We start from the raw sequence: 16,319 nt of genomic DNA, 5'->3' as shown, positions 1-16,319 counted from the left end.
AGTTTTGCTGTATGGATATTTATAAACCTCTTTTTAAAGGAATTATTGTAAAGGAATGTACAGTGAATGTTCTCGTTGGTGCTCCAGCATTGCGTGTCACGCCTATTTTGCTGGACCACTGTGGTGGTGGTGCAAGCCTGTTGTGGTGGTGCGCATTTATAATTTATGTGTAGGCCTATTCTTGTCCGCGTGATTTTCATGTGCAGTCTTCGATTTGTGCAATATTCTCTTGTAGCCTATTAATTGGCATCCAGTAACTACCCAAAATTATGATAATCATATTGGCCTACATTTTTTCACACTATTGTGTGCCAGTCTCTATCTGCCGAATGATAGGCACACTCAAGGATAGGTGTGAGGAGAGAATCTTTTCAATCGCTCTGAAAAGATTAAAGGAGACCTCCGGATGATTTTCAGATTTTTACATTTGAACAACTATAAATTAGTTATACTGAGGACAGAGTTTCAGAATTTGTGATAATTGGGATGAAGAACAAGAATATTTTCAAAATTTAGAATAAATTGGAATGAACAAGGATGATGACATGGCAGAGTCACCATAAGAATGCATGAGTTGGGGCTCAAGGAAGCAGAACAAAAGAAGAAGGCATGCATAGATTATACACAGGTGAACTCGCAAGCAAGCTGTATTGTAATGGAATTACACTGCTACATTTCTGAAATATGTGAACCTCCCATGTCATCATCCTTGTTCAGTGTAATTTGTTTAAGATTTTTCAAAGTATTGTTTCTCTGCTCAAGAACCACAATAAATTCCACAAATCTATACATGGAGTTGTCAATTTATGTACTACATGACGGGAAATTATGAAAATCACCTGGAATGTCCCTTTAACGGTCACTGTGAACAATCATGGTGAGCGTCACCTTTTGTTCGGAGACATACATAAGGATGCGCAGCAGCTAGCTGCAGCATTATAGATAGGATACCTCGTCTAGTGTCTAGCTCGTTGAGCTCCAGCAGCGGCGGCTGCATGACTGTTTCGGCGTGCTGCTCCAGTTCTTGTATCCGACAAAACAAAAGAAGTAGCACGTGTAGTTGATGCACAGCTAGCTGGACCGCCAATTTCGTCTGGGAACGAGCTCAAAGAGTAAACACAACCTCCAGGCTCAAGAACAATGGATATAGAGTCACTAATTTTGCGGCTTTATGACGTAAATGCAGTCAAGTTTGGCTCATTTACGCTGAAAAGTGGAATCCAATCACCTGTGTATTTCGATTTGAGGGTGATGGTGTCTTATCCAGAGATAATGGTGAGTAAATTGCACGTTGTCGTGATTCATATTCGCGGCGCTCGGCGACCGTGTGCGAGGTCGGCGTAGTGTGATTTGTTAATATGGAATGCACACGTTTCGATGTACGTACACATACATAGAGACAACCGTATGTTCTACGGGGAAAGCTTTGAAGAAAGATTAAAGCTCTTGTTGAACTTAGAACGTAGAGCCAACTAATCAACCGAAAGATCTGACGGAAGAGAAGAGGTAATTCTAGTAATTTTAGACCACTTTTGATACTTTAATACCAAGTGTGGACAACTAATGTTAGAAAACTAGACTTGAGTCTGAGACAGGAGTCGCGATACAAAGGTACGGTGGCGGTGCAGTGCCAGTGCAGTGCAGTGATGTTAGTGGGGTGCAGGGGGGTGTTTCACAAAGCTGTTCTTGGTTAAAGTTAAGAAGGACTTAAGTGTGACTGGTGATCAATTCTTGTGCTGAGTGAATTATTGAAATTCTGATAAGTATAGCACACAAGAATTGATCACCAGTCGCTTAAGTCCTTCTTAACTTTAAGAACAGCTTTGTGAAACACCCCCCAGGACTGGTGGGCCATCACATCGCTGGCTGGACCACTCGGACCAGGGCCCCTTTCATAAAAGATGTTAGCATAGCAACTCTTGCTGGAATGGCAACTTCCACCAGCAATAGCCAATCAGGAAGCTGGATTCTTGCCGTTACCATGACAATTGTCATTCCACTCTCCAGCAAGAGTTGCTTTCATATAGACCCTATATACTAGGCCCTAGGCCTGTAGAATAGAGTCTAACGTTGTTGTTTAGAGTTCTATCAACTTCATATGAAATGGGGCCCAGACGTCGTCCGAAGCTGAGCAACTGTCTTCTATAACGTTCAGCGTTAACATAACTCTACACATCCCTGGGGATGTTTCACAAAGTTGAACTAGAAACCTGTTGAGGACGGCTTGATTTTGCTGTAGACACAACACGCATTTCCCGTAGACACCTGCGCCTGCCCGAGTGTATTTGGGACTCGTCCTCAAGGCTCAATGGGTTAAGATGACTATGCCAGTGCAGTGGTTTCCCTGTTCAATTTCATTAGCCTAATCACCTCACCACCCACTGTTCTATACATGTACCTGTAATGTTGAAGGTTACAGATTGTTATTTATTTTATCATCAACCAATCTTTGATTAGTACTGTAACTGCATTGTGAGAATAATTGCACATTTAACAGTACATTAACCCCTCCCCCATACAGGATGCTGTCGCAGATGTCTTGTGGGAGACTGCAACGACCAATGGTGTGAGCTGTGATAATCTCTGTGGGGTTCCTTACACTGCTCTACCAATTGCTACAGTAAGTGAATGCCTTTCTCTGTGTAACTGTGAAGACAGACGTTTAGAAGTACATGTACATGTGTATGTTAGTTTACGGGCAGACTCATAAAAATAAAAAATGCATTTTATCGACATGTAGATCCACTGTGTTGAATTTCTCCTTTTTTTTTTTTTCTTTTTTTTTTTGTGGTGTGGTCTCTAAGTACAAAATGTACAAAGACATAAAACGAATGAAAATGGGATAATCACATTGTGAGTGAATTTTTGTGGGGTTTGGGGTACAGGTTCACTATATCCAACTGAATACCGGTACTGTAATGTGCCCATGGCACAGTCATGCCCCACAAGCATCGCTAATGAAATTTTATAATGTTCAGTCTCACTGTCTATTTATTGTATTCCCATCAATACTCAGTTTTCTACAGGTTACCCTAGTGTACATTGTACTGTACATGTGTCGACTCCTGTGATGTTATAGCCTAACTTACAAACTTCAGGAGTAAGGACAACTTTTGGCGAGAAGCAACATCATTCTGTTTGTTTGCTTTGCCACAGCTGATTGCAGTGAAACACAAGAAGCCCATGCTGATTCGCCGCAAGGAGGCCAAGTCGTATGGCACCAAGAAGATGATAGAGGGCGCTTTCCAGGAGGGTGATCGCTGCCTGGTGGTGGAGGATGTGGTGACCAGTGGCTCCAGTGTGCAAGAGACTGCCCAGGTATGTAGAGGTCTCAGTAAGATGGTAGCAAGATTAACCACATACACATGAACATCCCGGGATGCGAGTTCTTATGTACTTCCCTAGTAGAACGCAGTAGCAGAGACTCCAACTCTCCTGTTTTCGATGGGAGATCTGTCGCCGAAAGCCCATTTTTGCAAAATCTCCTGTTCTCCCTCTTGAAATTTAATTTCTCCCACTCTGGCTCTGTGTCTCTCGCTTGAAATGATTTCTTACTTAGTCTCATCGTATGTTGAAATATAAGCCTTAGATAGCATGAAAGAGCATCTGGAATCCTAGAGCTTTTATGACCCTTAAGCTGGCCCAGGGCCCTGGCCGTAAGGAACTTTGCACATCAACTTGGAGTCTCCCGTTTGCAAGGGGTTTCAGGCGGGAGAATCTCCAGACCAGAAGGTGCTTGGGGTTAGAGTCTCTGTAGCAGGCATGTGTACATGTATTATACACAATCAGATTGCATCAACCTTTTTTGTTCACCTTCCAGTTTGTTTTTGGAAGTTACTGGGCAACAGAGGGTACATGCAACTGAAAAATGTGGAATTTAGAAAGAAAAATGATTCTCCTTTGAAGTGGATTTGTTTGAAACTCTGCAGATTACATTTCTCCCCCTTTTTTTGCCAGTATTCTCGCTCCCAGACTCGCCAGTTTAGTCTAGTTTTTAGTCACATGATATCCATGCTCGTTCAGAGATTGTGTGTGCGACTCTTATAGACGGGGGTAAGTTGCTGTAGCTTATTGCTTACAATTAAAAAAAAAGATAAAACCCTGAATATTTTGGTGTTGGCGCATGTGCATTTCCTGCCAAAATTAGCAGGAAGTTTCTGATTCTTCTGGCACTGTACATGATACATGGAAAACTCTGGTGTTCCTATTCCCATTTCTTCTTCTTGTTTATTTATTTTCCTTTTTTTTTGGCAATGTGAGTATCGATATTGTGTTTTTGTAGGTATTAAATTACTGATTTGCTAGTACAATGTAGCTCAAGTTCTCAACTGATAAACAAACAATTAATATTACCCATTTGTGCAATGTCAACACCACAGGTTAGAAAGAATTAAACTAATGTTACAGTAGTAAAATTGTCTACTGTAATTAGAATTTAATTGATTTGATTTGATTATATGAATTACTGTTAGTCTGGAACATTGTGTCAACCACATGTGCAATTCTGTCATTTATCCTAAATGTACACATGTATGAGTGATGTGCATATTTGAGCAGGAAAATTTTTGTCCTGGCCATTGTCCTCAGCTTGATAAGACACACAAGGTTCTAGTGAGGACTCTTAAATGTTGTGACACCCTAGTTGTCTACGTTGTGTGTTTCTTCCTCTTGGGTAGACCCTGGCAGAGGTTGGGCTCCAAGTGACCGATGCCATCGTGCTACTGGACAGAGTGCAAGGAGGGAAGAAACGGCTACAGGACAGTGGCATCAATCTCTATAGGTAAGAAGTGATGTAAGACATTTCAAACTTTAAGGTTAGAACAGTTGGTGTATTTCTTACAATGCAAATCAAAGGACTGTGTAAAGGCAACATATTTTCAATCTCATCACAAATACTCTACCAAGCTTGAAATATAGTTTGCCATCGAGCACTCTGAAGATTTACAATTTTATTCCAAATGTTTCTTGAATCCGATTTCTGTTCATGTGTTGTTCATAATCAGTCTATCAGTGTTTGGTTTTCCCTATTATTTTTAATTCTGTATTTTCCTGCCTGTCATAGAATATGGAACCGAAGGGATTGCTCAACAAATGGATTTGCATTGCTTTGTTGTTTCCCATTATTTTGCCATTTGTTTGCACAAAAGTGTTCTCCCATAGCAGAGGGTACATCATGATGTTTGGACTGTGTATGACCAAACAAAATATTCCGTGGTCTCTAAAGTCATATTTATCAAGTTGTTTATTTTGACTGATGCATATGATATTAATGTATAGCTGCTCCATACAGCTTCTTTCATTTCTCTTTCTATCATCGTGCAGTGCCTTTGATCTGCCATATGTAGTCAAAATCCTCTGTACCCATGAGAAGATTAGTGAGGCTGTGGTGGACAGTGTCCACAAGTTCATCCAGGAAAACATGATTGAAAGTCTGCCAGCCTCACCACCCAGCAAAAAGCCACGAACAGTGAGTTTTATATCCCTCATGTTTCCTTGTTACTTTTCATTCCCCGCCAAGTATAACATGCAAACAGCGATAATCATTAACAAACCTCTTTCCCAAAGCTGAAATTTTTATCTAACCTGTTGGCTGCCTGTCGGACCAAACAAGCAAACAAACAAACAGACAAACTAAAACAACACACACACACAAAAGAGAAACCTAAGCAATAATTACAAATAAATGCCTCTTTAGTTTTCTTTATGCAAGAGACTTCTCTTTACACAGATTGCTATAAGATTGTGTATTCTTTCAATCTAAAGTATTACTTTTTTGTAAAAAAAAAAATGATTTGACATGGATAGAATGTGGAATTTTTCTTGTGCATCAGTATGCTTTTACATCAGTGGAGGTTAGCTGGCTTTCTGTATGTGAGTAATCTGTTCAATATCACCAATACTTAAAGGGATGGTACAGTATTGGTGGAGATGAGAATTGGGCTTTTAACTTTTTGCGAGATACAATGTACCAAGAAAACACTTATGATATAGTACAGAGCATATCATTTTAAGAGGAATTCAAAGTTTATTTGATGAAAATCGGGTTTGGAATGACTGAAACATCCAAAAACAAAGCAAAACAAAGCGATCGTAATAAAGTGTGGGTCCCACACTTTATTAGAATTGCTTTTTTTTGGATATCTTAGCCATTTCAAAACCAATTTTCATCAAATAAACGTTGAATTCCTCATAGAATTACATGCTCTTTCATATTTCATAAGAGGTTTCTCATTATCTCACCAAAAAATGTTAGAAACCTGAAATTAGGTCTCGACCAAAACTATGCGATCCCTTTAAAGGTAGGAGGTACCTTTTACAGAATTCCCAAAATGCAGCAAAACATTAAATATGAACCTCGGGGGACTTGTTTAGGCCACTGCTTAGAAATTTGGAAGTCAACAGTTATCTTCAATTTGAATAATGCACAAAACTCAACTACTCAGTAGTTCTGTGTGTCAGCCACACTTAAGCCTTTTTGTCGCAGTCTTCTGTACTTTTTATCTATAAACACAAATCTAAAAGTATAAGAGCTGATGTAATAACTTAGTGTGTGGCAAGAATGTATATAGAAATGTTTGTAAATTTTGATGCCAAACTTTATTCACAAAATATACATGATGGACACACATGCAGTGCATGGGTCTGCAAAGGTAGCCTAGTAATGTACTGGAATTTACGGTGAGCCCCGAAAAAAATTCAATTCAAAATCTAACGGTCAATAAAAATGTACTAAATGTTACCTTCCACATTCAATACTTTATGGGAGTTTCTAAAATGATACTCTCTTCAACATACCACTGTGTTTTTACAACTCTTCATAAAAGGCATGCAAATGGGATTCCCTACCTTTAACTCTTACTGTGCTTTGTTTGCCGCTAGGTACACGTGTTGGAGTGCTTTCTTTGGTGATTGTCTCAGATGTCTCGAAGCTATTAAATAGACAATGAATTGAGATGACCAAATCCCCCTAATCCCTATTGTGACACCACAACTTTTCTGTTGGTCTGTGGCAAATTGCTACTAGTGAGTGGGCTCACTAAATTTACAAAGTTTTGATGGATTACTGAATGCTAGTGAAAAAGCTTGGCAAGTTAAAGCAAAAAATTATTATGCTGTATCTTTTGTGGAGGAATATGGAATTATAAATGATCCCAGATTAACATTCTTGTTTCCCCCTTTGACACAGGAGTACTTGAGCTATGGTGCCAGGGCTGGACTGTGCCAGCATCCCGTTGCTAAGCAACTGCTGAACATCATGCCATAGTTTTTGTGGAGGAATATGGTTCTGAATTATAAATGATCCCAGATAAACATTCTTGTTTTTCCCATATGACACAGGAATACTTGAGCTATGGTGCCAGGGTTGGACTGTGCCAGCATCCCGTTGCTAAGCAACTGCTGAACATCATGGAGGAGAAACAGACAAACTTGGCCTTCTCTGTGGACGTCACATCGTCAGATCGAGTCCTAGAGGTAATGGACAAGCTTCTCTATCAGAGAATTTGGCAGGCAAACGGAAAAATTTGCATGCCTCTCAAAAATAGATTTGTGTTTTCACTTGTTTAGAGACTCAAAATGGAAATTGTCTTTTAAAGTTTGTTGGCTTTTTTGTTTGTTTGTTTGTTTGTTTTTATTGTTAAAGTAAGGCAGAATACAATACGCTTAATAGTAAGGGAATTTCAAAGTTTCTCTCTAGCCCTTTGCATAAAAGATAGTGAAATGTTGTCATTCCCAATGAAGTCTCCCATTAACCTGCACACAAATCTTCATTAAATCTTTTATGAAGTAAAGAAATCAGAAGAAGAAATCAAGTCCTCTGCATCAAATTATTTTAGGGTTGTGTAAGCAGTGTTGGCAAAAATAATTGTACACATGAAAGTTAACAATTCTTATCGTTTTTTTTTTTTTTTTTTTCTGAAGACTTTGACAGATTTAGCCAGTCAAGACTAAAGCGTAGCATTGCTACACTCCAATCCTCAGTTACTTTACTTGCTGTTATTTCTTTGGGTATGCTGTTATTACTGCTGGTAGAATGGTGTTAGCCATTTATGTTTTGTATTTTATTGCAAAGATTGGGTTCATGCTGATAATCAGAGTTACCATCATGAGTGTCTGGCTAGTGCAGGATAAAAATCTTATCACTCAACTTTTTCCCGGCCATTACCATTTCCGTTAGCTAGCAGACAAGGTTGGTCCCCACATCTGTGTGCTGAAGACTCATGTGGACATCCTGGAAGACTTTAGCCAGAGCTTCGTTCAGTCGCTGCTGGAGCTGGCCACCAAGCACAACTTCCTCATCTTTGAAGACAGGTGCAGCATTATAACACCATCTCTAATCTTTCTCATTCAGTGATGGATTTTGAGAGTCTTTATCAAAAAAAAAAAGAAGAAAAAATAATGATAATGTTTTCAAGGGGAATTTACCTCAAATGAACATTTTGATTCAACGAAGAAATGTTTCTAGGGCACATCAGGGAGGTTCGGGGAAAAGTTAAAAATCTACACTATTTCAATTCTTTAGAAGAGTGCACTTTCCTTTGGTGTGTTACAGAAATATTGTATTGAGGGTAATAGTATTCCCCAGCCCTCCGAAAGTATAACACCATCTATTATCTTTGGTCATTTAGTGTTGGATTTTGAGGGTCTTCAAATAATGTAAAGGGGAATTGCCTCAAATGAGCATTTCGATTCAGTGAATGCAGGTATGTAACTTGTGCACACCAGTTAAATTCAAGAAAAAATTAACAATCTGGACTATTTTCATTTCTTGAGACGAATGCACTTTCCTTTGATGTGTTGCAGAAATATTTTACTAAGGGTAATATTATTCCCCGACCCTCTGAAAGAGGTACTTGTGAAAGAATGTTCATGCTAGTCAAGTCAACTTCCATCAAAAATTGTTATCAATTAGATACTATTATCAAATATTGCATGAAGGAAAACTAAATAGAAACTATACAGTAACGAGACATGAAAACTCGTCACATTGAGGACGAGTTAGGTGATACGCTTGTGGTCATCAGATGACAGTCATCTGTGATCGACAAAGAAAAGAATGTGATATAGGCACCTTGAAGTTATATTGAGCGTGCATGCGAAACCGTTTCTGTAACCACTCGGCCACGGGTCATCCACGGAAATGGTAAGACAAAAAAAAAAAAAAACAATGTATAGATATAACAGGGGGAAAGTCAATGCCCACTCAACTAACGTGGCCGTGTGAACATCTATTGCATTGCTAGACGGAAAAGCGGCCTTGTAACGACTGAGGTCGCTATGCCATTTCTGGCAACTTGGGAAAAATACGTCCCGCAGACATAAAACCTATAATCGGCTGGTTTTGATACCTTGCCTTTAATCACAATTTTCAGTGTAATGACGTCATCAAATTACAAAACAATGACATCGTCTTGAAAGACAATTGTTCAAAGTACAACACCTCAGTCGTCGTCATTACATACTATGATCGGTTTGACAAAGTCAACCTGCAAAATGTTGCTGCAGTCGAAGCAATGTGGTCTCCAACACACAAAAAAGAGGGATATGGCGTGTGTGTGTGTCTGTGTGTGTGTATAGGTGCGTTTATATACGAACGTGATTTCTACATGGACGAATATATAATACAAATTGAAGAAAAAAAAGTAAAATAAAAAAAAATTGTTTCGTGATCTTGTGGGGTTCGAACCCGCAACCTCACGTCTCTGAGACGGCGCCTTTAACCACTCGGCCATACGTCTCGACGAGAAAATATGGGGAACGTAAACTTATGTATATGAAAGATACATGAGGAATCGTTTTGTCCACATTCCATTTTCATTTTCAGTTTTAAACTGCAAAATTGTCAATCTGATGAGGAGATTTCAAAGAATAAAATGCATGATTACTGCAGCTTATTGTCTCAGCTACAACATACTAAAGTTTCAGAGGAAATGAAGCAAAATCAGCTGAGATAAAGGTGCTTAAACGTTGTTAAGTCAATGCATGCTTTTAAAAAAAATCACCTCCCATAGACATAACACGTAAACTTGTCCGATTTTGCATCTTTACTTTTAATCACAATTTAAAGTATGATGACGTCATCAAATTTCAAAACCATGACATGGACTTGAAAGGCAAATGTTTAAAGGACAACATATGTGAATTTGGGATAATATTGAGCTTAAACAACAGAGATACGAGCAAATGAATGTCAGAAACAGTACCTCAAAAAAATCAATTCCACTTTTTTTATTCAAAATGACGATATGATCACTTCATCGCGTTTTCCTGGCAATATTGATACTAGGAATGTTATTTACAATTCATATGCTTTTGTAATATGCAATAGAAATATCGGGTCAACGGACGATTTAAAGAGCTATGGCGAAATAAACAAAGACATGTTTTTTCACTATATTTGCAGAAAGACGCGCGCGCGGAATTTCAACTTTGACGCCAGTGCATTCCTTTGTTATAGGTCAACATCGATCGGAAATCAGTGGATATTGTTACTCAAAGTATCAGGAATCCAAATCAGTCAAAAAAATTGCATTTTCATGTTGGTTACGCCCTCTGCGCGTGAAATTGCGCGGACGGACGCGCACGCGAGAAAATGTTTGAAACGCTTAAAATTGTCTGAAACTTCGAGATTTCCCATTGGGAAGTCGTTTTGAGCCTTTTAAAATTTTGACGCGCGCGTAGGCGCGCGTAATGAAGACCTGGGTAACTAGCGTTAAAAAGTAAGATAGAGCGTGACCTGAACTTTATGTCCACCGAAAATGATGCAGAAATGACATCTAGTTATGAAGTTATGATCGATCATGTGACAAGGTCCGAAAATCACAAAATGGCGCCTAGATGACGTCATAGATATGTTACTGTCATGAAAACCTTATTGTGGCTAGATATTGTTATGAGACATGTTGACTGAAAATTTCATGTCATTCCGTAATGTCATTGTTGAGATATTGACGACACAAAATTGTCCAGAAAGAAAGAAGAATAAAAAAAAATAAAGAGAGATTTTGACAATCACAATAGGTGATACGCTGATAGCGTATCACCTAATAATAGAAATGTGAGTTGATATACTGTGTGTGGAAGGGATAGTACTCTTCTTATCTGTTTCATTTACTACTATTTCTACCATGGCAAAGACTTGCAATTCTTGATCTAATCATATGTATTACAGGTTTATAATGATTCCTCTTTAAGCTTGTTGTATGTTTTTGAATGTGTTACAAATCATTGCCTGTCAGGCAGAAGAATTGTAGCATGAATTTTTACCGCAAAATCAAATTTTTGAAAGCTCTTTCATTTGATGCGTTCAGCATTTTGTGTGTGTGTGTGTGTGTGTGTGTATGTGTGTGTGTGTGTTTGTGTGAGAGATTTTTTTGTGCCCACAAGCCTCATGGCCCTTATGCCAGGCAGGCAATGAAGTATGACCTGTTTGGGTCATTTTGTTGATTGATATTTTTTCCCCCAAACAGAAAATTTGCAGACATTGGCAACACTGTCCAGCACCAGTATTCCTCTGGTGTCTACAGGATTGCGGAGTGGTCTCACATCACCAATGCCCACGCCGTGGCAGGTCCAGGCACCGTCAGTGGCCTGAAGGCTGTGGGTGGGCCTAGGAACCGGGCCTGTCTCCTGATCGGCCAGATGAGCTCCAAAGGCAACTTAGCCACTGGGGAGTACACAAAAGGTGTGTGGTGACACTTAACTGGTGCTTTAAGGTCCATGGACTCCACTGTGTGATTACACGAAAGATGCTATATGGTGTTACTTTACTGGTGTTAAACCCCATTGAGGATGAGTGTACTTGGGCAGGTGTCAATGGGAAATGCATGTTGTTGCAAAATCAGACTGCCCTCAACAGGTTAAGGTCCTAGGACTCCATATCATGATTACACAAAAGGTGTTGTGTCACTTTACTTGTGTTTTATGGTTAAAGGACTCCCATTGTGATTACACAAAACATGTCTATTCACTTCACTGAAGTTTTAAGGTCGAGGACCAAACATTATGATAATGCGATAGGTGTGGTGTCACTTCCTAGGTGGCTTTTGGTTCTTGGACTCCACATTGTGATTACATGAATGGTGTGGTGCCACTTTGTTGGTGTTTAACCCGTCGAGGACAGACTGATTTTGCTAAAACACATATATCCCATAGACATTTGCGCGAGTATACTTGGGACTCGTCCTCAACGGGTTAAAGGTCTTGGGACTTCATATTGTTACACAGTTAGTCAAAAAACCAAACAAATAATGATTTTCTTTATGAGGTTAATGAATTATGAATAAAATCCCAGAGGGTATGATAGAGAGGTTTAAGCGTTCAGCATTTGTTCAAACATCATCATGTCACTGCCATGAATTGGCTTCAGCTCAGTGGTAGTGGCGCTTCCCAGTATCAAGCAGTAGGTGACACAGGTTCAAATCCCAGGCTGGTTCTTTCCTTTTCAATTGGTATTCCTTGTAATACAGATCAAGCATACAATTTTATTCACTGAGGTTAACACAACGAAGGAAAATATCTGTGATGACCATTCATTCTATCATACACCTGGTTCAGAAATTAAAAACAAAACAAGAAATCACACGAAAACTAGTCTAGTTTATGCTTTTATTCATTCATATTGGACTCACAATGAAACATGCTTCATGATTTCTCAAGTCTTCTATAATTTGCTTTCTTACATTCTTTGTTTCACTTTCTCTTTTTAAAATCTCTTTTTAAGAGCTTTCACTTGATTAAAATCATGTTTGTATAACTCTCAACAGCAACCGTCCAGATGGCTGAAGACAATGCAGACTTTGTCATTGGTTTTATCGCCACATCTTCCTTGACCTCTGACCCCAAGTTCATCCACATGACCCCAGGTCAGTGTCAATCTGTCTTTCAAATATGGCATGTATAATAATCCAAGGTGTAGTTATGCAAGACACTCCTTGTGTTTGTACCTGAAAGGGTGTTGCCATGGTAACTGCATATTTTCTTGAAAATCTTGTTGAGTGAACTACTTCCACAATTGTGAAGCAATTGAAATCAAATTTGGTGGACATTTATGGCATTGAGCTATTAAGATGTGAAGACCTGGGCCTCGTTTCATAAAACTTATCTGTGACAAGTTGTCATACATACTGTACGAGCTGAAATTTTCGCGTAGATATTTTTGCGAATTGCTACTTGGAGGACATTTTCACATGTTGTTAATTTCGCGGTTGCGAGGGTCTAACTGAACTTACTTATTCGAGCGTTGTTACTTTCGCATGTTGTTATTTTCACGGTTCAAAGGCTATTTGTGAAATTCGCAGAAATAAAACCACCACGAAAATTTCAGCTTGTACAGTAGTTGATATAAGCTACTAAAATCCTTGCATCTGATTGGCTGAGAGCGAATTTGTCATAGAAATGTGGCAGTTGTCACTGATAACAAGTTTTATGAAACGGGACCCTGTTTTTTGTGTTTTCCAGAAAAAGCATTGCCATAGTAATCGCAATTTTACCAAAACCTTGAGAATCGTATTAAACGACATTCAAGCAATTACGGTCAAATTTAGTATGTATGATCTATAGGTGTAGATATGCAAGACACCATTGTGTTAGTCGTACAAAAATAAATAAATAAAGAATGTTGCCATGGTAACCACGCATTTCTGTAGCAAAAAAGCATTTAAGCTATTTAAAGGGTGTGTACAGTTCTGGGAGAGGTGTATATTTAGCTTTTAACGTTTTGCGAGGTATTCAGAAACCACTCTATGAGATGTCAAAGAGCATGGAATTCTAGGGGGTATCAAAAGTTTATTTGATGAAAATCGGTTTTGAAATGGATGAGATATCCAAAAACAAGGTGAAACAAAGAAATCCTAATAAAGTTGTAGCATGTCGCCTTTTATTAGTAGCACTTTTTTTTTGATATCTCGGCCATTTGAAAACCAATTTTCATCAAATAAACGTTGAATCCTTCTTAAAATTACATGCTCTTTCATATTTCATAAGAGGCTTTTCTTTATCTCACTTAGGAATGTTCAAAACAATAATCCCTACCTCAACCAGTACTGTACAGTCCCTTTAAACTATCTTAAGCATTTAAGCTATAAGAAAAAAAAAAAAAATTGGGTGTGAATAAAGATCTATAGGTGTATTTGCGCAAAATGCCCTTCTTGTTTGTACCCTGGTTCAATTCTTTTAATAGGAGTCTGAGCTGCTTGAGTGTGGGTATTAATGACCTTCAGTGATAGTTCTAGTAGTGTTAGTTTTCTTGTCAGACATTTTGTCTAGATGCTATTTGAAAGTTTTTTTTATTTATGGGCAGAGGCTGCAGAGGTATCTACTACTCTAGGGAGCAAAGCAAAGGAATGTGTGATGGCTGCTTATGCATTTTGATTGTATGTACCATAGAAGATTGCATGACAGAGCATTCAGCATTTTTTTCCAGTGAGCGCATCATATTTGTAATATCAATTCTTCATGCAAGAATTTATAGCTGTAGACAGTAGTGCATGGCCATGAGCTAGTGGCAAATCCCATTATAACAATATAATCAAGACCACTGGATTTGTTTTTTTGTTATAAAATAATCTTGTTAAAATTGACAAAGTAAGCAAGGGAAATGATGACAGTTTTATTGCTGGAAGTACTTTGCACTAACAAAGTCTTGCTGCATTGATGTTTTTTATAACATCGTTTTCATGTATAATGAGAGCAGTGAGTGTCATAAATAGCTATTATTTTGACCAATCACAAATGATATTAGTGACAACAGTATGTGCCACATGATTTTACCAGCATAATTATGTACAGCTTCCTGCCAACTGATGTCAATACTAAATGTTTCTGTCTGTGCTGGACTTTAGGTGTGAAGTTAGCGGAAGGGAAGGACAGTCTCGGCCAGCAGTACCTGACCCCAGATGAGGTCATCGCCAACCGCAGGAGTGACATCATCATTGTCGGCAGGGGGATTTATGAGGTCAGTAGATCTACAAAGTTGATAACAAATCTCATGGTGATTGAAGAAAGTTCTGAGTTTCTAGCCCAATAGAAGCAGCCCCCCCCCCCCCAACAAAAAAAAAAAATGAAGAAAAAAGAAGAAGAAAGGAATGAAGAAAGTAAAATTGTTTTAAGTGTATCAGCCAGTAGGAAATCAATTTCTGCGCAAGTCTTTGGTCATATTTATGTAACATTACTGGCATCCTACCTTGAGGCCTTCTGCGGCCCTTAGATGAGCTTCCCTTTTCCCGTTGAGGACGAGTCCTGAGTAAACTCGGGCAGCTGTCTATGGGAAATGCATGTTGTAGGTAAATCAGTACGCCCTACATGGGTTAATGTGGAGAGTGAATACATAAGAGCAGGTGAGATCATTTTCAGAGCGATGGCTTCATATGTAATGATTCATGGTGATTTCCGCAGAGAAGGTTGTTTGTTTTTGTTTTTTTTTTTCTCTCTCTCTCCCTCTCTAAAGGCATAGTAATACGTGTATGAAAAGAGTGAAGTGCAAATAACAGAGCACTGAAGAATTTGATAAATTTCTACAAAACAGATTTATCCATCTCTTTGGTGGTTGCCTAGCTGTGATGTCACTTTATGGCAAAGGAACGTATCATAAAGAGGGGGGGGGGGGGGGGGGAGAATGGCCTGGTTGCATTAATGACATGCACAGAATTAAATTAATGCAATCTTTTCAGAGTGATTGACTTCTCAAAATCTAATAATCTATTCCTCATCCCTCCCTCTTTCAGGCATCAGACCCAGCCAGTGCTGCTAAGGACTACAGAGAAGCGGGCGTGGCTGCCTACCAGAAACTCCTCCAGAAGGGGGCGGAGAGATGAGGGCGTGGTCATTGCCTTGATGTAGTGTAATGGGACAAAGGAATATTTTCCCTGTGACTTCTCATAAGTTTCTGCCTCTTTGCTGAGACAGGTGACTTTCTGGGCTCTGTCCAAATATGTTTGCCTCAATTCATTCCTATTGGGAGTGGGATTCTATGCGATGGGAATTCATGCTATTCAGGGAACACATCAACCAGTGTCTAGTAAAGCAGCAGTGTTGCAGCACCCAGTCATTAAAATATGTATTCGTTCTTTCCTGTAATCATCTCGCACACTTTACAAAAGATAAATAATTATACTGTGTGTCAGTATTCAATTGTCAATCATTGTGTGACTTGAAGCTTTTGTATATTAACGACCATTATACACGAATGGAGACAGGTAAAATATCCAAAAACAGACAGAAATGTTGAAGTACAGTATTATCAGCCACAACTCTGCATGTTCAAGGCTTGTGTGCTACAGTCAAGTGGTACAGAGCAAACTTTGCATTATGTTTAATTATTC

General features: G+C 38.9%; 1 protein-coding gene across 1 annotated transcript; it reads left to right on the top strand.

Moving 5' to 3' along the window:
* Positions 1-1,110: 1,110 nt before the first annotated feature.
* LOC139734794 (uridine 5'-monophosphate synthase-like) lies at positions 1,111-15,812 on the top strand. The gene is made up of 11 exons (XM_071645581.1): positions 1,111-1,275; positions 2,522-2,620; positions 3,157-3,318; positions 4,677-4,780; positions 5,323-5,467; positions 7,339-7,473; positions 8,177-8,310; positions 11,469-11,683; positions 12,765-12,863; positions 14,841-14,953; positions 15,723-15,812. Exons 1-11 carry the CDS (start codon positions 1,141-1,143, stop codon positions 15,810-15,812), a joined length of 1,431 nt encoding a protein of 476 aa, XP_071501682.1. The 5' UTR covers positions 1,111-1,140.
* Positions 15,813-16,319: the final 507 nt, after the last annotated feature.

The sequence above is a fragment of the Diadema antillarum genome, unplaced genomic scaffold, assembly GCF_040938485.1.
Source record: "Diadema antillarum isolate AM-2024a unplaced genomic scaffold, OU_Dant_1.0 seq00000547_RagTag, whole genome shotgun sequence".
NCBI lineage: Eukaryota > Metazoa > Echinodermata > Echinoidea > Diadematoida > Diadematidae > Diadema > Diadema antillarum.
The sequence above is the reverse complement of the archived record's forward strand: the minus strand, read 5'-3'. Positions and strand labels throughout refer to the sequence as shown.